At 39.8% G+C, this 24,126-nt stretch overlaps 1 protein-coding gene, 2 long non-coding RNA genes and 1 pseudogene across 4 annotated transcripts in view; 2 read left to right on the top strand and 2 right to left on the bottom strand.

Annotated features, from left to right (window-relative positions):
- The first annotated feature begins 16,389 nt into the window (after window positions 1-16,389).
- Window positions 16,390-18,706, top strand: LOC146671368 (uncharacterized). Its single transcript, XM_085403589.1, has 3 exons — window positions 16,390-16,606; window positions 16,716-16,997; window positions 17,493-18,706. Exons 1-3 carry the CDS (start codon window positions 16,390-16,392, stop codon window positions 18,521-18,523), a joined length of 1,530 nt encoding a protein of 509 aa, XP_085259715.1. The 3' UTR covers window positions 18,524-18,706.
- On the bottom strand, window positions 16,906-18,295 carry LOC146671369 (uncharacterized). Its single transcript, XR_014911447.1, has 3 exons — window positions 18,192-18,295; window positions 17,173-17,280; window positions 16,906-17,010 (listed from the first exon to the last, which is right to left on the bottom strand). It is a non-coding gene; the product is annotated as an uncharacterized LOC146671369 (long non-coding RNA).
- Window positions 18,707-18,986: 280 nt separating the features above from the next.
- Window positions 18,987-21,930, bottom strand: LOC146671367 (uncharacterized; annotated as a pseudogene). Its single transcript, XR_014911439.1, has 5 exons — window positions 21,821-21,930; window positions 21,292-21,412; window positions 20,051-20,599; window positions 19,618-19,801; window positions 18,987-19,353 (listed from the first exon to the last, which is right to left on the bottom strand). The product of XR_014911439.1 is annotated as an uncharacterized LOC146671367 (transcript).
- Window positions 21,931-22,373: 443 nt separating this feature from the next.
- The window catches only part of LOC146671363 (uncharacterized), a 74,647-nt gene continuing 72,894 nt past the window's right edge, over window positions 22,374-24,126 (top strand). The window contains exon 1 of the long non-coding RNA XR_014911443.1: window positions 22,374-23,660. This is a non-coding gene — a long non-coding RNA (uncharacterized LOC146671363). The remainder of the gene's footprint in view (window positions 23,661-24,126) is intronic.

Below are 24,126 nucleotides of genomic sequence, written 5' to 3'. Positions count from 1 at the left end.
ACGGGACAGGGGAAATGTAAACTGAACACACTCACATCAGACATGAACCTTCAGAATAAAACAGGAAATTAACAGACAGAGAACCAGACAGGACACTGAACTTGACAGGCAGACTCATGAGCAGACACAAAAACACCATGGACAGACAGAGGGAACACAGAGAAGTGGGAGCAGGCAGGCAAAGAACAGAAACCTAACAAATGGCAAAATAACAACAGAATACACACTCGGAATGAACAAAAGCATAAGGAAACACAAAACACTGAGTCCTCAGACTCAGGACCATGACACCGTCTACGTATTTCTTTTTCAAGTTGTGGAATATATCCCCAAATTCCACCTTTTCTTTTTCTCTCAAGTGACCTGCATGTGGAAATGCCTTTTCAAAGGACAAAACGCACTGGTACAATTCCTCTTGGAAGTGGCGCTTTTTCTTTTCCAGGCAATTCGTTTTTTGTGTGAATATTTCTGTTTGCTTTTTTGTGGCGCGCAGTTGCTCTTCCAGTGAGATCTTTTCAGCCAGTGCCTTCGTTTTCTTTTCAAAGGCCAGAGCCCTAATATTTCTCTGACATTTTTGTTTCATCTCCATTTGCTGGGCCGTTTTTTCGTTGATGGTCTTCCCCATTTGAGCTTTCTCATCTGTTAAATCTTTCACCGTTTTGCCTATTAATTTGTTTTGGTCCTGCAGCTTTGCATTATGCGTCAAAATGCCCTCGATCCACGCGTGTGATCATTAAAATCATCGTTTGACTTAACCCGGCCGGACCAGTGTTGTTATTGTGGTTTTTCCTCTTGTCTCCATCCCCAATTTTTGAACTCGTAACAGTGCTGTCGTCTAAAATATTATAAATTTGCCTAAAATAGAAGTGTTTAAAACTTCTATACAGATCCTGTGCAGCTGCAAAGCAAAAATAAAAAACTCCCTCCAGGCAGAAGCGGCCATTTTCGTATGTGGGGAAGACCCCCACAAAAACAGAGGGGACAGGCTGGCACCAGAACACCACGGATGTGCCCCGAGATGAGTGTGAAAATGTGATTATCAACAAGCCCACCTGGGCTTCAGGTAGGCCGCACGCTTGTCCAGAGTTCACTTTGTCTTCAAGCGTTTTAATTTAAAACATAAACTGAGGCCTACCCCAAGCTAAAAGAAGCTAAACCTATACACCATGGACAGAGACAGTCTGATTGAGTTTTATTTTAGGCTGGGAATGAGCTACAAACGCATTTTGAAAAGCCTGGCAATGCAAGGAACCATCATTACGGAGAGACATTTAAACCGGATATTGAGAGCCAAGTCGCTTTACAGACGTAAGTACGACCTGGACGCCGGGATAGATTTTATTGTGAACCAACTGCAAGGGCCTGGGAAGGATCACGGTTATCGGTGGATGTTTACAAAGTGCAAACAACACGGCACTGCGATCAGGAAAGAAGACGTCAGGATCCTCATCTCTTTACTGGACCCATTAGGTTCCCAGGTTCGCCAGACCACACGTCTCAGAAGGAGGCAATATTTTGCTCAGGGGCCTAACTTTGTGTGGCACATAGACTCTTATGACAAACTAAAGCCATATGGGATATGTATTAATGGATGCATCGACGGTTTCTCACGCAACATCATTTGGCTGCGGGCCGCACACACTAACAGTGACCCAAAGGTTATCGGAGCTTACTTTGTGGAAGCAGTGGAGAGTCGTGGGGTTGGCCTACCCCAAGCTAAAAGAAGGCAGATTATGTTCTCAGATAAAGCAAGCAATGAGGGCGAAGCAGAGAAAGTACCTGCACAATACATTCACATAAATCAAAATGGAATTTCTTTGAGGACACAAACATCTGGGGAGTAAACAGCTGTTTCAATACCTAATCACAGATGATGAGGACGAAGTCGAAGTCCTGCAAGGACTGCTGGAAACAGCAAAAGAAAAGGTGGTACGTCAGGAATTTCACAACAGCCAAGTTGTTGAATTATTATTGAAACGCCACAAAGAGGAAAAAAATAAGATGCAGCAATTTTACGAGGAAAATACTAAAAAAAACTCGAAGACAAAGCCAATGCTGCAGACAGAAAGTTAGAAGAGGTCATGGAAATGTATGATTCCAAAATAGAAAAGCTTGAGAGAACAGTAAAAAATAGTAGAGGTGTGGCCGTCAATGCGGTTAAAGAACGCGAGGAACAACATCAATCCTCGCAGTGTTGGATTGAGGGTCTTCTGACACGTAATACAAAGTTACAGGACGAAAATGAATTGATGGATAAAACCGTGAAAGAATTAACAGACGAGAAAGATCAAATGGGCAAAGTAATAGACAACCAAAAGGCCCAGAATATGGAGATCAAACAGAAATGTCAGAGAAATATTAGGGCTCTGGCCTTTGAAAAGAAAATGAAGGCTATGGTCGAAGATGAAGTTGATTCTTTGAAAAAGAAAAATGAAGACCTAAAAAAGGCCCTAAGCACAGAGCAGGAAAACCACAGAAAGACAGCAGTGGACAGGTATAAAGTAAAAACGGCACACAATCAGGCACTGGCTGAAAAGATCTCACTGGAAGAGCAACTGCGCGCCACAAAAAAGCAAACAGAAATATTCACACAAAAAACGAATTGCCTGGAAAAGAAAAAGCGCCACTTCCAAGAGGAATTGTACCAGTGCGTTTTGTCCTTTGAAAAGGCATTTCCACATGCAGGTCACTTCAGAGAAAAAGAAAAGGTGGAATTTAGGGATATATTCCACAACTTGAAAAAGAAATACGTAGACGGTGTGGAAGGCATCCCCTTTGTTGGAACAACGAAGGAGTTTCTTGAAAAACAGCTGAACTGTCTACGTACCAGATGCAAGGATCTAGATGCAGCTTTACTAGATAAAACACGGGAGCTGGAATCATTTAAAAAGCAGTACAGTGATATGGTAAAGTCTTCCGAATACGCTTTATTCAAACAAAAACAGGAGCTCATTGGACCAGTGAACCAGATGATCAGAAAAGCTGGCAATGAAGAAAAAGAGATAGGTCATCTAAAATCTAGAGTGAAAGACGTTCAACTCCAGCTTAAATTAGAAAAACAGAAAGGACAAAAGCTCGCACCGTTGGTCCATAGAGGCGTGATGGGGAGATGTTATGGGGAGACTCCGACTCCGTCTCAGATCTTTCCACAGATTAAACCTCGTCCACCTCCAGTGCAAACTAAATTTATTCAAGTGGCTCCAAAACACCCTGGCAGACGAAGGCCTTCCCCAGAGTCTCCATCAACACCACCTTTCCTCAATTCTTATGATGTATTACCACCAATTGGAATAGGCCATTAGAAGTATACTTCATCTTGTCTCCCTCTATTCTCTTTCCATCACCCCCAACCGGTCGCAGCAGATGGCCGCCCCTTCTTGAGCCTGGTTCTGCTGGAGGTTTCTTCCTAAAGGGAGTTTTTCCTCCCCACTGTCGCCCAGTGCTTGCTCAAAGGGGATCTTTGGATTGTTGGGGTTTTCTGGCTTTTTCTGTAGTGTTTTCACCTTACAGTATAAAGCAGCTTGAGGAGACTGTTGTTTTGCCATGATGCTATATAATCTTAAATATAACTGAATTTTCTAAACATCTATTATAGCATCAAAGTAAAACAATAAAACTAAAGTATACTTCAATGAAATTAATCAAAATCTCTAACCCTACGGTGGCCCTGAGAGGCCAAACGGACACCAGCAGTAAGAAAAATGCTGCAAAAGCACACAAAACACAACGGAAATAGGAAAAACAAAACAGCATTTTTCTTATCGCTGGTGTTTTCTAAAGTTGCAGTCCGTTTGGCCTCTGAGGGCCACCGTACTAACCTGACCAAAAAAGAAGAGAAAAAATGAATAAATAAATAAAAATCCAAATCACAAAAACCTTCTGATTTCTGTTGTGTTTTATTGTGTTGTATGAAAGGACTTATATTGCAAGGTAAAATCCCCAATATATAAACCAGAAATCCCAACAATAGCAAGTCATTTCACACTTGCTAGAATTCCAAAAACGTCCAAATCTTTTGCATCTGTGTGAGTTTTTGATACAATTTTATATCAGCTTCAAAAGAAACAGAGCGATAAAGTTTTTCTCTTGAGTTCTGCATCTCCCTGCCCTTTTACAACATTTTTGTTTTGGTGGCTGAGTGGCAATTTAGAAAGCTAGCATGTGATTGACAGTTTCCAATTGGCTGAAAGAAGAGATTTAAATTAAGTTTGATAAAACCTTATCTGGTTTCATAATTTATGCTGCTAGTTTGGTGAGTTAAAGTTTATGACGCACTCATCTGATAATTCATCGAGATAACTTTTGACTTCTTTCCTTCTTTATTATTATTATTATTATTATTATTATTATTTAAAGGAACCTATTAAATCTTTTTTGTAATGAAAATCAATCAATAGTAATTGTCGATAGAATGAAAGTCAAAATGGAATTTCTTTACAGATTTGTCGTCAGCTCTTAAGGATTTACGTATTACATGATTTATGACTCATTACATTTTTGTTATTGTTGGAGCTATTTGTTCTTTATTTATTTTTTTTGAAATTAGTTAAAGTTTGTTGTTAGTTTACTTATATTTTGGGGTTTATTTGTCGGTTAATATTTTGTTTTAACCCTTGTATGGTGTTCGGGTCTGTGAGACCCGTTTTCAGGCTGGCACCAGAACACCACGGATGTGCCCCGAGATGAGTGTGAAAATGTGATTATCAACAAGCCCACCTGGGCTTCAGGTAGGCCGCACGCTTGTCCAGAGTTCACTTTGTCTTCAAGCGTTTTAATTTAAAACATAAACTGAGGCCTACCCCAAGCTAAAAGAAGCTAAACCTATACACCATGGACAGAGACAGTCTGATTGAGTTTTATTTTAGGCTGGGAATGAGCTACAAACGCATTTTGAAAAGCCTGGCAATGCAAGGAACCATCATTACGGAGAGACATTTAAACCGGATATTGAGAGCCAAGTCGCTTTACAGACGTAAGTACGACCTGGACGCCGGGATAGATTTTATTGTGAACCAACTGCAAGGGCCTGGGAAGGATCACGGTTATCGGTGGATGTTTACAAAGTGCAAACAACACGGCACTGCGATCAGGAAAGAAGACGTCAGGATCCTCATCTCTTTACTGGACCCATTAGGTTCCCAGGTTCGCCAGACCACACGTCTCAGAAGGAGGCAATATTTTGCTCAGGGGCCTAACTTTGTGTGGCACATAGACTCTTATGACAAACTAAAGCCATATGGGATATGTATTAATGGATGCATCGACGGTTTCTCACGCAACATCATTTGGCTGCGGGCCGCACACACTAACAGTGACCCAAAGGTTATCGGAGCTTACTTTGTGGAAGCAGTGGAGAGTCGTGGGGTTGGCCTACCCCAAGCTAAAAGAAGGCAGATTATGTTCTCAGATAAAGCAAGCAATGAGGGCGAAGCAGAGAAAGTACCTGCACAATACATTCACATAAATCAAAATGGAATTTCTTTGAGGACACAAACATCTGGGGAGTAAACAGCTGTTTCAATACCTAATCACAGATGATGAGGACGAAGTCGAAGTCCTGCAAGGACTGCTGGAAACAGCAAAAGAAAAGGTGGTACGTCAGGAATTTCACAACAGCCAAGTTGTTGAATTATTATTGAAACGCCACAAAGAGGAAAAAAATAAGATGCAGCAATTTTACGAGGAAAATACTAAAAAAAACTCGAAGACAAAGCCAATGCTGCAGACAGAAAGTTAGAAGAGGTCATGGAAATGTATGATTCCAAAATAGAAAAGCTTGAGAGAACAGTAAAAAATAGTAGAGGTGTGGCCGTCAATGCGGTTAAAGAACGCGAGGAACAACATCAATCCTCGCAGTGTTGGATTGAGGGTCTTCTGACACGTAATACAAAGTTACAGGACGAAAATGAATTGATGGATAAAACCGTGAAAGAATTAACAGACGAGAAAGATCAAATGGGCAAAGTAATAGACAACCAAAAGGCCCAGAATATGGAGATCAAACAGAAATGTCAGAGAAATATTAGGGCTCTGGCCTTTGAAAAGAAAATGAAGGCTATGGTCGAAGATGAAGTTGATTCTTTGAAAAAGAAAAATGAAGACCTAAAAAAGGCCCTAAGCACAGAGCAGGAAAACCACAGAAAGACAGCAGTGGACAGGTATAAAGTAAAAACGGCACACAATCAGGCACTGGCTGAAAAGATCTCACTGGAAGAGCAACTGCGCGCCACAAAAAAGCAAACAGAAATATTCACACAAAAAACGAATTGCCTGGAAAAGAAAAAGCGCCACTTCCAAGAGGAATTGTACCAGTGCGTTTTGTCCTTTGAAAAGGCATTTCCACATGCAGGTCACTTGAGAGAAAAAGAAAAGGTGGAATTTAGGGATATATTCCACAACTTGAAAAAGAAATACGTAGACGGTGTGGAAGGCATCCCCTTTGTTGGAACAACGAAGGAGTTTCTTGAAAAACAGCTGAACTGTCTACGTACCAGATGCAAGGATCTAGATGCAGCTTTACTAGATAAAACACGGGAGCTGGAATCATTTAAAAAGCAGTACAATGATATGGTAAAGTCTTCCGAATACGCTTTATTCAAACAAAAACAGGAGCTCATTGGACCAGTGAACCAGATGATCAGAAAAGCTGGCAATGAAGAAAAAGAGATAGGTCATCTAAAATCTAGAGTGAAAGACGTTCAACTCCAGCTTAAATTAGAAAAACAGAAAGGACAAAAGCTCGCACCGTTGGTCCATAGAGGCGTGATGGGGAGATGTTATGGGGAGACTCCGACTCCGTCTCAGATCTTTCCACAGATTAAACCTCGTCCACCTCCAGTGCAAACTAAATTTATTCAAGTGGCTCCAAAACACCCTGGCAGACGAAGGCCTTCCCCAGAGTCTCCATCAACACCACCTTTCCTCAATTCTTATGATGTATTACCACCAATTGGAATAGGCCATTAGAAGTATACTTCATCTTGTCTCCCTCTATTCTCTTTCCATCACCCCCAACCGGTCGCAGCAGATGGCCGCCCCTTCTTGAGCCTGGTTCTGCTGGAGGTTTCTTCCTAAAGGGAGTTTTTCCTCCCCACTGTCGCCCAGTGCTTGCTCAAAGGGGATCTTTGGATTGTTGGGGTTTTCTGGCTTTTTCTGTAGTGTTTTCACCTTACAGTATAAAGCAGCTTGAGGAGACTGTTGTTTTGCCATGATGCTATATAATCTTAAATATAACTGAATTTCCTAAACATCTATTATAGCATCAAAGTAAAACAATAAAACTAAAGTATACTTCAATGAAATTAATCAAAATCTCTAACCCTACGGTGGCCCTGAGAGGCCAAACGGACACCAGCAGTAAGAAAAATGCTGCAAAAGCACACAAAACACAACGGAAATAGGAAAAACAAAACAGCATTTTTCTTATCGCTGGTGTTTTCTAAAGTTGCAGTCCGTTTGGCCTCTGAGGGCCACCGTACTAACCTGACCAAAAAAGAAGAGAAAAAATGAATAAATAAATAAAAATCCAAATCACAAAAACCTTCTGATTTCTGTTGTGTTTTATTGTGTTGTATGAAAGGACTTATATTGCAAGGTAAAATCCCCAATATATAAACCAGAAATCCCAACAATAGCAAGTCATTTCACACTTGCTAGAATTCCAAAAACGTCCAAATCTTTTGCATCTGTGTGAGTTTTTGATACAATTTTATATCAGCTTCAAAAGAAACAGAGCGATAAAGTTTTTCTCTTGAGTTCTGCATCTCCCTGCCCTTTTACAACATTTTTGTTTTGGTGGCTGAGTGGCAATTTAGAAAGCTAGCATGTGATTGACAGTTTCCAATTGGCTGAAAGAAGAGATTTAAATTAAGTTTGATAAAACCTTATCTGGTTTCATAATTTATGCTGCTAGTTTGGTGAGTTAAAGTTTATGACGCACTCATCTGATAATTCATCGAGATAACTTTTGACTTCTTTCCTTCTTTATTATTATTATTATTATTATTTAAAGGAACCTATTAAATCTTTTTTGTAATGAAAATCAATCAATAGTAATTGTCGATAGAATGAAAGTCAAAATGGAATTTCTTTACAGATTTGTCGTCAGCTCTTAAGGATTTACGTATTACATGATTTATGACTCATTACATTTTTGTTATTGTTGGAGCTATTTGTTCTTTATTTATTTTTTTTGAAATTAGTTAAAGTTTGTTGTTAGTTTACTTATATTTTGGGGTTTATTTGTCGGTTAATATTTTGTTTTAACCCTTGTATGGTGTTCGGGTCTGTGAGACCCGTTTTCAGGCTGGCACCAGAACACCACGGATGTGCCCCGAGATGAGTGTGAAAATGTGATTATCAACAAGCCCACCTGGGCTTCAGGTAGGCCGCACGCTTGTCCAGAGTTCACTTTGTCTTCAAGCGTTTTAATTTAAAACATAAACTGAGGCCTACCCCAAGCTAAAAGAAGCTAAACCTATACACCATGGACAGAGACAGTCTGATTGAGTTTTATTTTAGGCTGGGAATGAGCTACAAACGCATTTTGAAAAGCCTGGCAATGCAAGGAACCATCATTACGGAGAGACATTTAAACCGGATATTGAGAGCCAAGTCGCTTTACAGACGTAAGTACGACCTGGACGCCGGGATAGATTTTATTGTGAACCAACTGCAAGGGCCTGGGAAGGATCACGGTTATCGGTGGATGTTTACAAAGTGCAAACAACACGGCACTGCGATCAGGAAAGAAGACGTCAGGATCCTCATCTCTTTACTGGACCCATTAGGTTCCCAGGTTCGCCAGACCACACGTCTCAGAAGGAGGCAATATTTTGCTCAGGGGCCTAACTTTGTGTGGCACATAGACTCTTATGACAAACTAAAGCCATATGGGATATGTATTAATGGATGCATCGACGGTTTCTCACGCAACATCATTTGGCTGCGGGCCGCACACACTAACAGTGACCCAAAGGTTATCGGAGCTTACTTTGTGGAAGCAGTGGAGAGTCGTGGGGTTGGCCTACCCCAAGCTAAAAGAAGGCAGATTATGTTCTCAGATAAAGCAAGCAATGAGGGCGAAGCAGAGAAAGTACCTGCACAATACATTCACATAAATCAAAATGGAATTTCTTTGAGGACACAAACATCTGGGGAGTAAACAGCTGTTTCAATACCTAATCACAGATGATGAGGACGAAGTCGAAGTCCTGCAAGGACTGCTGGAAACAGCAAAAGAAAAGGTGGTACGTCAGGAATTTCACAACAGCCAAGTTGTTGAATTATTATTGAAATGCCACAAAGAGGAAAAAAATAAGATGCAGCAATTTTACGAGGAAAATACTAAAAAAAACTCGAAGACAAAGCCAATGCTGCAGACAGAAAGTTAGAAGAGGTCATGGAAATGTATGATTCCAAAATAGAAAAGCTTGAGAGAACAGTAAAAAATAGTAGAGGTGTGGCCGTCAATGCGGTTAAAGAACGCGAGGAACAACATCAATCCTCGCAGTGTTGGATTGAGGGTCTTCTGACACGTAATACAAAGTTACAGGACGAAAATGAATTGATGGATAAAACCGTGAAAGAATTAACAGACGAGAAAGATCAAATGGGCAAAGTAATAGACAACCAAAAGGCCCAGAATATGGAGATCAAACAGAAATGTCAGAGAAATATTAGGGCTCTGGCCTTTGAAAAGAAAATGAAGGCTATGGTCGAAGATGAAGTTGATTCTTTGAAAAAGAAAAATGAAGACCTAAAAAAGGCCCTAAGCACAGAGCAGGAAAACCACAGAAAGACAGCAGTGGACAGGTATAAAGTAAAAACGGCACACAATCAGGCACTGGCTGAAAAGATCTCACTGGAAGAGCAACTGCGCGCCACAAAAAAGCAAACAGAAATATTCACACAAAAAACGAATTGCCTGGAAAAGAAAAAGCGCCACTTCCAAGAGGAATTGTACCAGTGCGTTTTGTCCTTTGAAAAGGCATTTCCACATGCAGGTCACTTCAGAGAAAAAGAAAAGGTGGAATTTAGGGATATATTCCACAACTTGAAAAAGAAATACGTAGACGGTGTGGAAGGCATCCCCTTTGTTGGAACAACGAAGGAGTTTCTTGAAAAACAGCTGAACTGTCTACGTACCAGATGCAAGGATCTAGATGCAGCTTTACTAGATAAAACACGGGAGCTGGAATCATTTAAAAAGCAGTACAATGATATGGTAAAGTCTTCCGAATACGCTTTATTCAAACAAAAACAGGAGCTCATTGGACCAGTGAACCAGATGATCAGAAAAGCTGGCAATGAAGAAAAAGAGATAGGTCATCTAAAATCTAGAGTGAAAGACGTTCAACTCCAGCTTAAATTAGAAAAACAGAAAGGACAAAAGCTCGCACCGTTGGTCCATAGAGGCGTGATGGGGAGATGTTATGGGGAGACTCCGACTCCGTCTCAGATCTTTCCACAGATTAAACCTCGTCCACCTCCAGTGCAAACTAAATTTATTCAAGTGGCTCCAAAACACCCTGGCAGACGAAGGCCTTCCCCAGAGTCTCCATCAACACCACCTTTCCTCAATTCTTATGATGTATTACCACCAATTGGAATAGGCCATTAGAAGTATACTTCATCTTGTCTCCCTCTATTCTCTTTCCATCACCCCCAACCGGTCGCAGCAGATGGCCGCCCCTTCTTGAGCCTGGTTCTGCTGGAGGTTTCTTCCTAAAGGGAGTTTTTCCTCCCCACTGTCGCCCAGTGCTTGCTCAAAGGGGATCTTTGGATTGTTGGGGTTTTCTGGCTTTTTCTGTAGTGTTTTCACCTTACAGTATAAAGCAGCTTGAGGAGACTGTTGTTTTGCCATGATGCTATATAATCTTAAATATAACTGAATTTCCTAAACATCTATTATAGCATCAAAGTAAAACAATAAAACTAAAGTATACTTCAATGAAATTAATCAAAATCTCTAACCCTACGGTGGCCCTGAGAGGCCAAACGGACACCAGCAGTAAGAAAAATGCTGCAAAAGCACACAAAACACAACGGAAATAGGAAAAACAAAACAGCATTTTTCTTATCGCTGGTGTTTTCTAAAGTTGCAGTCCGTTTGGCCTCTGAGGGCCACCGTACTAACCTGACCAAAAAAGAAGAGAAAAAATGAATAAATAAATAAAAATCCAAATCACAAAAACCTTCTGATTTCTGTTGTGTTTTATTGTGTTGTATGAAAGGACTTATATTGCAAGGTAAAATCCCCAATATATAAACCAGAAATCCCAACAATAGCAAGTCATTTCACACTTGCTAGAATTCCAAAAACGTCCAAATCTTTTGCATCTGTGTGAGTTTTTGATACAATTTTATATCAGCTTCAAAAGAAACAGAGCGATAAAGTTTTTCTCTTGAGTTCTGCATCTCCCTGCCCTTTTACAACATTTTTGTTTTGGTGGCTGAGTGGCAATTTAGAAAGCTAGCATGTGATTGACAGTTTCCAATTGGCTGAAAGAAGAGATTTAAATTAAGTTTGATAAAACCTTATCTGGTTTCATAATTTATGCTGCTAGTTTGGTGAGTTAAAGTTTATGACGCACTCATCTGATAATTCATCGAGATAACTTTTGACTTCTTTCCTTCTTTATTATTATTATTATTATTATTTAAAGGAACCTATTAAATCTTTTTTGTAATGAAAATCAATCAATAGTAATTGTCGATAGAATGAAAGTCAAAATGGAATTTCTTTACAGATTTGTCGTCAGCTCTTAAGGATTTACGTATTACATGATTTATGACTCATTACATTTTTGTTATTGTTGGAGCTATTTGTTCTTTATTTATTTTTTTTGAAATTAGTTAAAGTTTGTTGTTAGTTTACTTATATTTTGGGGTTTATTTGTCGGTTAATATTTTGTTTTAACCCTTGTATGGTGTTCGGGTCTGTGAGACCCGTTTTCAGGCTGGCACCAGAACACCACGGATGTGCCCCGAGATGAGTGTGAAAATGTGATTATCAACAAGCCCACCTGGGCTTCAGGTAGGCCGCACGCTTGTCCAGAGTTCACTTTGTCTTCAAGCGTTTTAATTTAAAACATAAACTGAGGCCTACCCCAAGCTAAAAGAAGCTAAACCTATACACCATGGACAGAGACAGTCTGATTGAGTTTTATTTTAGGCTGGGAATGAGCTACAAACGCATTTTGAAAAGCCTGGCAATGCAAGGAACCATCATTACGGAGAGACATTTAAACCGGATATTGAGAGCCAAGTCGCTTTACAGACGTAAGTACGACCTGGACGCCGGGATAGATTTTATTGTGAACCAACTGCAAGGGCCTGGGAAGGATCACGGTTATCGGTGGATGTTTACAAAGTGCAAACAACACGGCACTGCGATCAGGAAAGAAGACGTCAGGATCCTCATCTCTTTACTGGACCCATTAGGTTCCCAGGTTCGCCAGACCACACGTCTCAGAAGGAGGCAATATTTTGCTCAGGGGCCTAACTTTGTGTGGCACATAGACTCTTATGACAAACTAAAGCCATATGGGATATGTATTAATGGATGCATCGACGGTTTCTCACGCAACATCATTTGGCTGCGGGCCGCACACACTAACAGTGACCCAAAGGTTATCGGAGCTTACTTTGTGGAAGCAGTGGAGAGTCGTGGGGTTGGCCTACCCCAAGCTAAAAGAAGGCAGATTATGTTCTCAGATAAAGCAAGCAATGAGGGCGAAGCAGAGAAAGTACCTGCACAATACATTCACATAAATCAAAATGGAATTTCTTTGAGGACACAAACATCTGGGGAGTAAACAGCTGTTTCAATACCTAATCACAGATGATGAGGACGAAGTCGAAGTCCTGCAAGGACTGCTGGAAACAGCAAAAGAAAAGGTGGTACGTCAGGAATTTCACAACAGCCAAGTTGTTGAATTATTATTGAAACGCCACAAAGAGGAAAAAAATAAGATGCAGCAATTTTACGAGGAAAATACTAAAAAAAACTCGAAGACAAAGCCAATGCTGCAGACAGAAAGTTAGAAGAGGTCATGGAAATGTATGATTCCAAAATAGAAAAGCTTGAGAGAACAGTAAAAAATAGTAGAGGTGTGGCCGTCAATGCGGTTAAAGAACGCGAGGAACAACATCAATCCTCGCAGTGTTGGATTGAGGGTCTTCTGACACGTAATACAAAGTTACAGGACCAAAATGAATTGATGGATAAAACCGTGAAAGAATTAACAGACGAGAAAGATCAAATGGGCAAAGTAATAGACAACCAAAAGGCCCAGAATATGGAGATCAAACGGAAATGTCAGAGTAATACTAGAGCTCTGGCCTTGGAAAAGAAAATGAAGGCTATGGTCGAAGATGAAGTTGATTCTTTGAAAAAGAAAAATGAAGACCTAAAAAAGGCCCTAAGCACAGAGCAGGAAAACCACAGAAAGACAGCAGAATATGCATCTTCTTTTTGTTTTCATATTTTAATCTATATTTAATTGTTTTGTGGTTTGCAGTGTTTTGTGTTGTTTCACTTTAAATTTGTAAAAGGAAAAAGCTGAAAATTTAAATAGTTAAAAGTTGAAATGTGAATATTTGATTTTTGTATTATATGATTTATTTATTACATTTTATGTGAAGTGAATAAAAAGTATATTTACGGTTGCCCCTACAGACAAAGCACATACAAACTTCAAATCACGTATGAACTCTGAAGCACATACAAACTCCAAAACACGTAAAAACTCTGAAGCACGTAAAAACTCTGAAGCACGTAAAAACTCAAAACACGTACAAAAGACAACAGAAGTGCTCCAGGATGCTGGGCGCAGTGTTGAGCTTTTGTTACCTAGTGGCTACACAAGCCAGCAAGTACCAACGACCGGATTTGGTGTGTGGTAGTAACAGGTAAATGAACTTTTTTTTTAAATTATTTGGATATATATGAGTGCGTGTGTATAAATACACAAACAATACACACATGCTTTTAATTGTGTAATTTAAGTGATCTAGTAGCTCTGCTTTGGAAGTTCAGTTCATGCTAGAAATGTGTTTTGAAGTTTTTACGTGTTTTGTCTCTAGGGGCCACCGCATATATTTATATATAAACATATATGAATAAAACCACTTTTTTTACGCTAGTAATTCCTTTTGTGCATAATTTTATATTATTGTTAATAATAAATTAATTAAAGCAACAAAACAACCCGAAGAGCCGGTTTGGAGCCGAAAGAGCCGGCTCTTTTTAGTGAGCCCAACCAAAAGAGCCGGATCTCTAAAAAGAGCCGGAAATCCCATCACTATTAGGGTGGGTTAGGTTAGGGGAATGGAAATTCCTCTCTGCACAAGGAGGGCAGGAGTAGGTGCACGCTCCGCACCATGACCCTTCCCGAGACCCACCATCCCATCTACCGTATCCGGCAATCCCCAGGTCCGAATTGAGGTAAGTACCGTCCTTTTCTTTTTCAGGTTCAGGTAAGTACCAAATTATGTTTAATTTTACCAAAGTTGTGTTTTATTTGTCCTGTTTTTTTAGGTTTCTAACTGTGTTTTAATAAAATTTGATTTCTCAATGAATTTAGTCTGTGTCATTTTTAATTCCAATTTTTAGGCTTTTAAACTGTTTTTATCCATAAATTATCCAATTTTTAGGTTATAAATTTATGATATTCCAATTTTTAGGCCAGTAAATCAATATGTAAATGAAAAAAACATCAAAAGAAACCCCCCCCCCCCCCCAAAAAAAAAATAACAAACTAAAACAACAAGCAAAAACACTTTTTAGCGCTGACGCATGGCTGTAGCTACATTTCGGCTGGGCTGTGCCTTCTTCAGGGTGTGCACATGCGTCGCTGGCCAAATTAAAATGAAGAAACTCTTCTCTGCCCCTCCTTTTATAGTGTGCTGTGTCTCCTCCCACTCGATTTCTGTTTTATTGGGGGTTTTTTTGTTCAGTATCTTTAATGTTTGTCCTGTGTTAGCTTAGGCTTTTTTTGTTTTTATTATTTTTCTGGCACCTCCTTCTGTAATGTCTTTTCCATTATCCATCCTTATTTTTCTATTGTTATGGCACCCCCTTCTTATTTGTCCTTTCCGTTAATTTTTTCGTGATTTTGTTCCTTTCCTGTGATTATCCTATTCATCCTGCTCTGTCCTTGTTATGAGATCCTCCGTGACCTTTTGTGCTATGTTGCGTTTTATTGTGTTGTCAAGTGGAATTTGTGCACACTTTCCCGAGGTTTCTTCCCATCATCTGGCACCTGGGAGTTTTTCCTTGTCTTCCTAGAGAGCCAGCTTGGCCTGGGTCAGGAGCTCTATCACAGCAAAACAACAAAAAAAAGACTTTTATGAAAGAACGACTTGAATTTTGTGTTATTTAAAAACACGTATTTAATTATTATTCAGTGTTGTGTGTGATAGCAAACTGCCAGCCTTAAACCTGAAAAAAACTCATGATTTTATAGAACTAGACAATGCATTTCCTGAAGAAAATTTCAATGTAATGATTATTTATTAATACGTTTTGTATTCAGTATTTAGTTTTATAAAGTAAATGCTGACCACACAAGTTTCCTTCTGGATTAATAAAGTTTTAAAAAATATCTGTAAAGTGTTATGAAATATAAAAATGTTTTTGTTGAGAATATGTCCACACAAAATAATTAAATAGGGCATTTTCTGTTATTTAACAGAGGTTTTCTGTTTTATAATTACACTGCAGTTTGGACGACGAGCTTCTGGAACGTTTTTAGGCATTTGTTCACATTTTGCAATTTAAGCCCCAAGAAACATAAAGATTTTATTATTTTATTCCAGCAGCACTCCATTATCATGTACACTGTAAAATCTAACATTGTGTTTAATTAAAAAATGTAAGGATATACTAAACTCAATTTTTATCAGTTTGTTTAAATAAGTTACCAGTAGTTTTTATTCAAAAAGCTGATCAACCCAGTTTATTTGAGTTGTCTTGAATTGGAAAAACTAAGTAAGCTAGAAATTTTGCTTCTCAGTGCAGGCTTTTAAAAGATATGGTTTGAAAATGCCATGTCACTGCTATCCTCCTCACTTTGCACAGATCAGTCTGCATGTTCATGGCACCCACATTTTTTTATTGCATTAGTTTGAGCAAACCTGGGTTCAGATGGAGCAGCTTGAGCTCAAGAGATAATTTCTGTGATTTTTTGCGTGATACTCTGGCTTGGAAGTAAACTGTTTTTGTACCTTCTTTCAGTTTAGAACCAGGTTTTGAACTTGCTAGCTAGCCAGCTTGTTAGCCTAGCATTAGCCTAGCGTTGCTGCTGCTTCTCAGCTCATGTTACGTAGAAAATTAACCCCAAGTGAAAAAGATAAGCGCAAAATCACAGACAGACAGTACGCAAAATGCCTATGTCCTGTTGTGTTTACGGATGCTCCAGTAGGTCGACCAGAGAAACTGATAAACGGTATTTTAGGGTACCAAAAATAGCCCAACGAAGAGGAGAAAAATGGAAAATTCTAACCGAAAAACGTAGGAAAAAATGGATTTTAAATTTACGTTTACAGTTGGGAGGAGCAGAGTCTGCCAATGCCCGTGTCTGCAGCGACCACTTCGTCAGAGGTAATGTTATGTTTGCAAACGAACTTATTAGCATTAGGTTGTCGTTAAATTCTCGTTTACTTAGTGCTTTTAAGTTAGTAGTCTAATATTGACTTGATTGGGACTATAGGCTGCCCAAGTGCTTTGGATGACGACGAGTCGGAGGACTGGGCTCCGACGGTCAATCTCGGCTACGAACGAAAACCCAGATCGGAATCAGTTCTCAAACGAGAGAAAAGAATGAAGCTTAAGGCAGAACAGCATCGATGTGCAGAGGCGATTTTGGATATGCAACAGACGGCTGAGAGCCCGGATTTGAGCCTAGTGACAGTGGAGAACCCCGAACTGCAGCTTCCAGCTGAGAATCCACAACCAGAAGACTTCAGTGTGAATGAGACATTCACTTATCCAGGTAAGATATTGTGCTGAGATGTAAAACAAACAAGAATCATGTCAAAGAGAAAAAGATGCCATTATCTGTAATGATTATGGTCCAAGTTACATATTACATGTTTGTGATTTTTTTTAATCACAGAGTAAATCCATACCATTTTATTCAGAAAAAAAGAAAAAGTGGCACTTATTACCGTCAGGCACACACCACAGGTTTTTGTACACTGCTATGGTTCTTATATTGCCAGATTCCAGACAGTCTCCTTTCACAGATAAGTAAAGATATCCGTAATGTAAGGTTTCTGTGGTGAGAAACATATAAATATATTTTTTGTTTAGACGCAACATGTTTTTTTGTTGATTAAAAAAAATAATTACATTAAATTAACATAGTGAATTAAACACATTACACCAGATTCTAATAGCCCACTAAAAAAACTCCTACAGTGAAAATGAGTAAAAATTGAGGTTGCCTCTATTATGCTGATTATGCTCCCCCACTGTTATATTGCAGGCTGTGCGGATGCTGGATGCCAGACAGAGCTGACGATGGATGACATCGAGAAGATGGAGGATGTTTTGAGACAGAACACAGCAGAGCTGGTTGATCTTCGGAGCAAGGCTCTGGACACACAGTTCAGCCAGGAGGCTTTTGAAAAAAATGAAGACAAGACAAAGTTCTACACAGGGCTCCCCAACTTCTTAGTTTTAATTCAGATTTTTGAACTGTGCGAGCCCTATATCACCTCGGGACCTATGTCTTTGTTGTCCAAATTTGAACAATTCATACTAGTTTTGCTGAGGCTGAGACTAAATCTGCCCCTGAAAGATTTAGCTTTCAGGTTCAATATTTCTCTGTCCACTGCTTCTAGAGTTTGGCATAAAGTAATTGACATACTTCATAAAAGGTTAGAGTTCCTAATTGAGTGGCCAGAGCGACATGTTCTTCAAGCTACGATGCCACTGAGTTTCAGACAGGCATTTGGATGTAAAGTGGCTGTGATTGTTGATTGCTTTGAAGTCTTTATTGAGAGACCATCTAATCTTCTTGCACAAGCTCAAACTTGGTCCAACTACAAGCACCATCACACTGTAAAATTTTTGATTGGTGTTGCCCCCCAAGGCTACGTCACTTACATATCTTCTGCCTGGGGAGGGAGAGTTAGCGATAAGCAGATCACAATAGAGAGTGGCCTCCTAAATAACTTGTTACCTGGAGATATTGTCCTTGCAGATCGTGGGTTCAATATTGGCGATAATGTGGGGTTTTACTGTGCTTCACTACAGACACCGGCATTCACTAAAGGGAGAAAACAGCTGTCAGCCTATGAAGTGGCAGAGACAAGGAAAATAGCCAATTTGCGTATCCATGTTGAGCGAGTCATAGGTTTAGTCAGGAGGAAATATCAAATTCTGCAGAGCAGGGCTATGCCAATAGAGAACATGTCCACAAAGCCAGGTGAGACACATGCATTGATCGACAAGATTGGGGTAATTTGTTGTGCCTTATCAAATCTCTCCGAGTCTGTTGTCCCACTGGAGTAAGGGGGGTGGGTGGTAATCAATCAGTTAAAAAAAATTAAATGTCTTGTCACTGTCACGGCTCACAGAAGGGGGTGGAGAGGAAGAGTAGTGTCCAGTATCTGCTGCTTGGCTCTGGTGATAAGTAGAACAGGGTAGAGTAATAGTAGTACCTAAGTCCTGACTCCTGATTAGTCTGTAAATGTTTTCAAATGAAATATTTTTCTCCAACTGTCAAATTGTGCTGGCAGTTTGTACAGTATTATACTGTGAGATGGATTGCAATCTATTTTGTTTATTTGTTTAAAAGTCTAATCTTGTAAATAAACCACCAATGTATTATTATGCTGCCTCAATAGCATTTAATCATTGTGTAGTGTTACACAACACTTAAATGACACAATTAAATGTACAATAAAATTAAATGACAATTTGTGCTCTAATGCTACGTCAGAGCAAATACAATAGCCAGAACTCATGACTACCATCAGGTCATAACAATATTCAAAATGTCATTATGTTGTCGTCCTTTTATCACATTACACATGTATGTTTGTAACTTGCTGTCCCAGTATTTCTGGGAGTATACTGTTTCTAAAAAAACACTCAACTTTAGGAATCGCATCATCCCAAAACTCAAGGTCAGGCAAAATCCTTTCAACAAATATGTCATTGCGGTTCCACACAACAAAGTCACAGTACTCTGCATTTGCAATGTGAAGCTGTGCCTGAATTTGGTAATAGTAGTCATGAGTTGGGTCCAGTGTGACATTATCCCCGTCACTGATGAGGCAGAAGCCCTTCTCCCCAGCACGCATGTGCAGGTTGACCGCATCTTTCTGAGAGTGTGGGCACTAAAATCACAGTGATGAGAACAACAATCAAGATTTATCTGATGAAACAGTGAAGAAGCAAAGATGATGGGTGTGGTCTGTGTTATCATAATCTCTCATTGCCCAAAACAAATGTCTATTTGACACAGACAATAAAGCCTCATCTTATCTTAATTGAACAATAGATTAGAAATTAGAAAAGGTATTTCCTGCATTTTTACTCAGTTCACTGATTCTTATGGAAAGATGTCACACCTATGGCCTTGACTACAACAGAGTCAATACCTTAATCTCGCAGATGCCAGTTCCATGACAGTCACAAGTGACTATCCCATCAGGGGAGGACCCCATGTATGGCCACTTGGGGTTCAGCCAGAGACCGCTGTCCATACATGAGAAGCCTGCATGCTCCTGGCTCATAAGCTTCTCATATGCTCCTCTGGCTTGTGCTTCATGTTTGCATCCATAACTATAAACAGAACACATGCCAAACATGAAAAGGAAATTATTACTTAGTATTGGATGTGTAAAACAGTAAAGTGATGTATTATACAATATGCCATTACCCTAAACTATACTTAGTTCTTACCCTGTATAACCCTAGCCGTATAAGCCTATAACTAACCTCCATCTTCATAACACTTTTTTAGTTACAGTTATGGACAGTTTCATACCCCAAATCTTAACTCTGCCTTACCCTACATCAAACCCTAAATACCTTGTAGCAGCTGTGGTGAACCTATATGCCTCTGGATAGCATATGGCCTTGATCAAGCTCTTTGATGGTTGCTGGGGGTTGGTCTTAAGAACTTGTTTCAGCTTAGAGGCAGTTACGCGTCCAGCTCTTTGCCTAAACCAAATACTGCTTGCACTCTGACTTCGAGTCGCCCTCTCTACAGCCTGGACTTGGGACAGGGTGAGCTCTTCAAGCTGGAAGTCCAGGCATAGCTCTTCAAGGTCTTTGGGGGGGGAGCTGCAGTGTCTCTGGTGTTCTGTACTCAGGCACAGTTTTAGGAAGCATGCTAGACTGGGGGACAAATTCTTTGTGGTAAGGTTCCCTAGACATCAGTGCTGCACTCCTTGGACAGTTTTTGCTTAAACTCTCAAAAAACCTACAGTATGTCTCTGAATCTCTCTGCACTCTTGGGCATGGAAGTGATTTCCCAACCTTTTGTGTACTTGTGCAGCCATCAATGGAACACTCAAGCTTTCGTTTTTTTGACTTTGCTGAAGAGAAGTCAATCAGAGTTACTGGGCAAGCAGGAATCTGGAAAAATTAAGCCAAAGAAGATCATTAAAATTTAAAAAGCTCTTTTCCAAAACGCTATATATTCGTTTCCAAAAATATTCGAAATTGAACAGTGATGGCAGTGGAGTGAGTATGTGTGTTTTAGGCTGGGTATAGTGGTTGGTTGGCAGTGAAGTGTGTGTGTGTATGTTGGGTGGGGATGGAGGTGCCATGTGCTGGGTATAAAAGGAGTGGAAAGTAAGCAGTTCCATGTTGATGAAAATGTGGTGTGAGGAGTTGTGAGTATTGAGGAATGCATGAGAAATGTGAATATATAAAGTGCTGCAGTCAGGTGTGTGTGTGCGCAGAAAACAAGTGCTAGGGTGTTGAGGCATGCATGAGAAGGGTGTGATATACAGTATACGGTTCTGCAGTCATGGTTATGTTAGTCATGAAAAAGGAAATGGCTTTTAAATGCTGTTATAGCGTTTTGGAATAGAACTCTTCATTTATTAAAGTACTGCCTTTTGTCTGACCCCTCACCTGCAACCTGCCCGGCTTGATTAGATCTACCAGCTTGAAGCCCCCGCCGGTATAGCCTACAGGGTCATTGAGGCACTCAAGCTTCCCCACCACGACAAGGTAGCAGTATAGGGGAAGATATTTTATCCTACTGTCACATGAAGTCCCAATATAACATTCTTTATCCTACATTTTGCTTTTTGGCTTACCTTTTTAACATGAGATGGCATCAGCCACTTGCACTGCTCTGATGTGCATGTCGCTCTCATTTTCACCCCAGCTTCAACTGCAAAAAGAACAGCTCCAACGTGCGAGCATGATTCTGATAGTCTGGAAATAGAGCACATAATCTTTTTAACATGAAATGCAATATTTACAGTACATTTTGATGATGCATAGCTTACTAATACTAATGTGCAATGGCACTTTATTTGAAGTAACATGTTTATTCATTAACTCTTTCTCAACAGCCTATAGAGAAATCATTATCTAGGTGATGACATGACTGAATAGTTCTACCCTCTATCTGAAAAATGCATCTGAGTGTCATGAGGGATCTAAGGCAATCACACAAATTCTTAGCTGATGAATTCTTAGCTAAACGAAAACACTCTCTCCCCACTACTACTGAAGTACACCTGCAAAATGCTAGCAGTGCCCTATGCGTATATGTGTGTGTGTGTGTGTGTGTGTGTGTGTTCTCATTGCAATAACATCCTACTTAATTAGGCTACTAACCCTGCCATACAATTGCAATGAGCTGCAATCACCTCTCCATCCTCCTTTGCAATTACCCAAGTCTTCAGAGGTGTCTCGTTAGACCGCTGAGAATGGTTTACCTTGAAACAAACAACTGTCACTGTTATGATATTTTGATACCACGGTAAGCATTTACAGGATATTGTTTTATACAGGAAAACTGTTACTCAATAAGGCTCATCTACTAGTTGTTTTTCTCTTTCTCTGTGACCCAAGAATTAATGTGTAGGACTCACAAGCTGGTACCCCAAGGTCGAAAACACCACAGAGATGAGACCACTTCCTTACTCCCATCCTCCCTTCCTTATCTCTTAGAAAAAGGCTCGTTAAAGGCTAGGTGGTTTGTCTCAGAATTCACTAATGAAAGAACTCTGTATTTTATGTCTAGGAGTGTATTTTGCTGGGATGATCATAAATTATAGCTGAACTGATAAACTACACAAGGGATACTTTGCTCAGAAGGCAGGAAGACGTTTCCTTATTTAGTCTGTACCGGTTTGAACTGGGAAAGCCGACACACGAACCTTTTTTTTCTCTATATAAACTGCTGTGTATCAAATAAACCTTTGAGTTGATTCTGGGAAAGCAATCTGAACAGTTTCTGTATCACTTTGTTCTCCTAGCTGCTCCCGATATCGTAACTAACCCCGCTGAACGGCATACCTGAGTGTTACTTTGAATAATTAGGAGTCTTATAAGGAAAGGACAAACTCTGCTTATCGCTCACGCCACGGAGGAAACCCGGGAAGGCAATTTCCTTCAATTTTGGTGTCAGAAGTGGGATTCCTGACAGAAGGTAAATATGCGTCTTTCATATTTATATAAAGACCTATTATACCTCTCTCAGTGATCGATCCATAAAGAAACGGGATATGCTGACGAAGTTTCACTTAGTGATCCAGAGAGATACACTGACTGACTTCCTCAGTCCCCGAGTAAAGTAAATTAACCCTTGTGTGGTGTTGGTGGACACAGGAAGTTGCCTGTTGTCTTGAATATTTTAATTTTGTTTAAAAAATAATAATAATTAATTGTTTAATTAAACGTACGTTAAAAAGTGAGAAGTTGCTCACTCAGAAAAAGTGACACAGGAAGTCGCCTGTTGTCTTAAATACTTCTCGTTAAGTCAGAAGTTGCTCAGAAAGAGTGACACAGGAAGATTGCCTGTTATCTTGAAACGTACGTTAAAAAGTGAGAAGTTGCTCACTCACAGAAAGCTAGTAAATAATTAAATTTAATTTTGTTAAAAAAACAAAAAAAAAAAAACAAAAGAAAACTGAAAACGGGTCTCACAGATCCGATTACCATACAAGGGTTAAAAGCAGTAAATTAAAAGCAGAAAGACACAGGAAGTTGCCTGTTGTTTTACGAGAAGTTGCTCGTTAAGCGAGAAGTTGCTCGCTAAGTGAGAGTTGCTCACACAAACAAAAAATTGCTAGCAATAAATTTAAAGTAACCTCAGCTGTGCCGCAGCGAAAATACTAACATAAATCCTTCAAGCGTGTAAACCCCTCTGGAAATCACTGAACATGGGTCAGAATAATTCAAAAACCACAGACAAGTCCGATAAAAAATCAAAATTACCTGTAAAACCAACAAAAATTAAATTTAAAGTCTCAAACAACAGCTCAGTACGACTCCCATTTCCAGTTACGTGTAACCCACGTCCACGAATCGGCGAAGACTTCCATGATTACGTATCCAGAACATGCGGAAGTGCTTATGTGACTGACTTTGTTTACAACTTACGGACTGTGAGTACAATGCATTCTAATCTCTTTTCGGAGCCTTATCCCGAACGATTATCGCCAGAAACCAGGTCAGTAGAAATGTTGAATATCATTTGTGATAAGAAAAGTAGTCTGCTTAAAAAGTCCTGTAGAAAATATGATAGAATGCCGCGACGTGATGCATCAAATGTTACCGCTATGGACAAAAGGACCGGAACCAGGCGTAGATACTTTAACATCAAATAAAACTAGTGCAGGCTCTAGCAAAGAAAATAAATCTACTGCGGGAAAAGCTAGTCTTGCATGCTCAGCCATTCAGCCCACAGCCCCGCCGCCTTACGAAGATGAGACCGAATTAATAGTTGCTGCAGCAGCCGCATGCAAACAACGTCAGCGCTTTGATCCAACCAGCTTAAAAGACAGTGACACAGAACCTGAATCACATGCAACGGATCTTAGACACCTAATTGAACAAGATCAGGAAAAACAATATATACGCCGCGAGGAAGAATTAGCAGAACATAGAAAGAGAGAAAAACTTTTGAAAGAAGAATG

This window comes from Rhamphochromis longiceps, linkage group LG4 (assembly GCF_057381845.1).
Source record: "Rhamphochromis longiceps isolate RC_006_pf linkage group LG4, R_longiceps_female_GT1.1, whole genome shotgun sequence".
Taxonomy (NCBI): domain Eukaryota; kingdom Metazoa; phylum Chordata; class Actinopteri; order Cichliformes; family Cichlidae; genus Rhamphochromis; species Rhamphochromis longiceps.
The sequence above is the reverse complement of the archived record's forward strand: the minus strand, read 5'-3'. Positions and strand labels throughout refer to the sequence as shown.

Bases quoted from the DNA above. Each gene is read 5' to 3' on its own strand.
- LOC146671368 (XM_085403589.1), top strand. From the start codon at position 16,390: ATGCCTATGTCCTGTTGTGTTTACGGATGCTCCAGTAGGTCGACCAGA. The intron at 16,607-16,715 runs GTAATGTTATGT...TTGGGACTATAG, and splicing joins CAGCGACCACTTCGTCAGAG to GCTGCCCAAGTGCTTTGGAT. The intron at 16,998-17,492 runs GTAAGATATTGT...GTTATATTGCAG, and splicing joins TGAGACATTCACTTATCCAG to GCTGTGCGGATGCTGGATGC.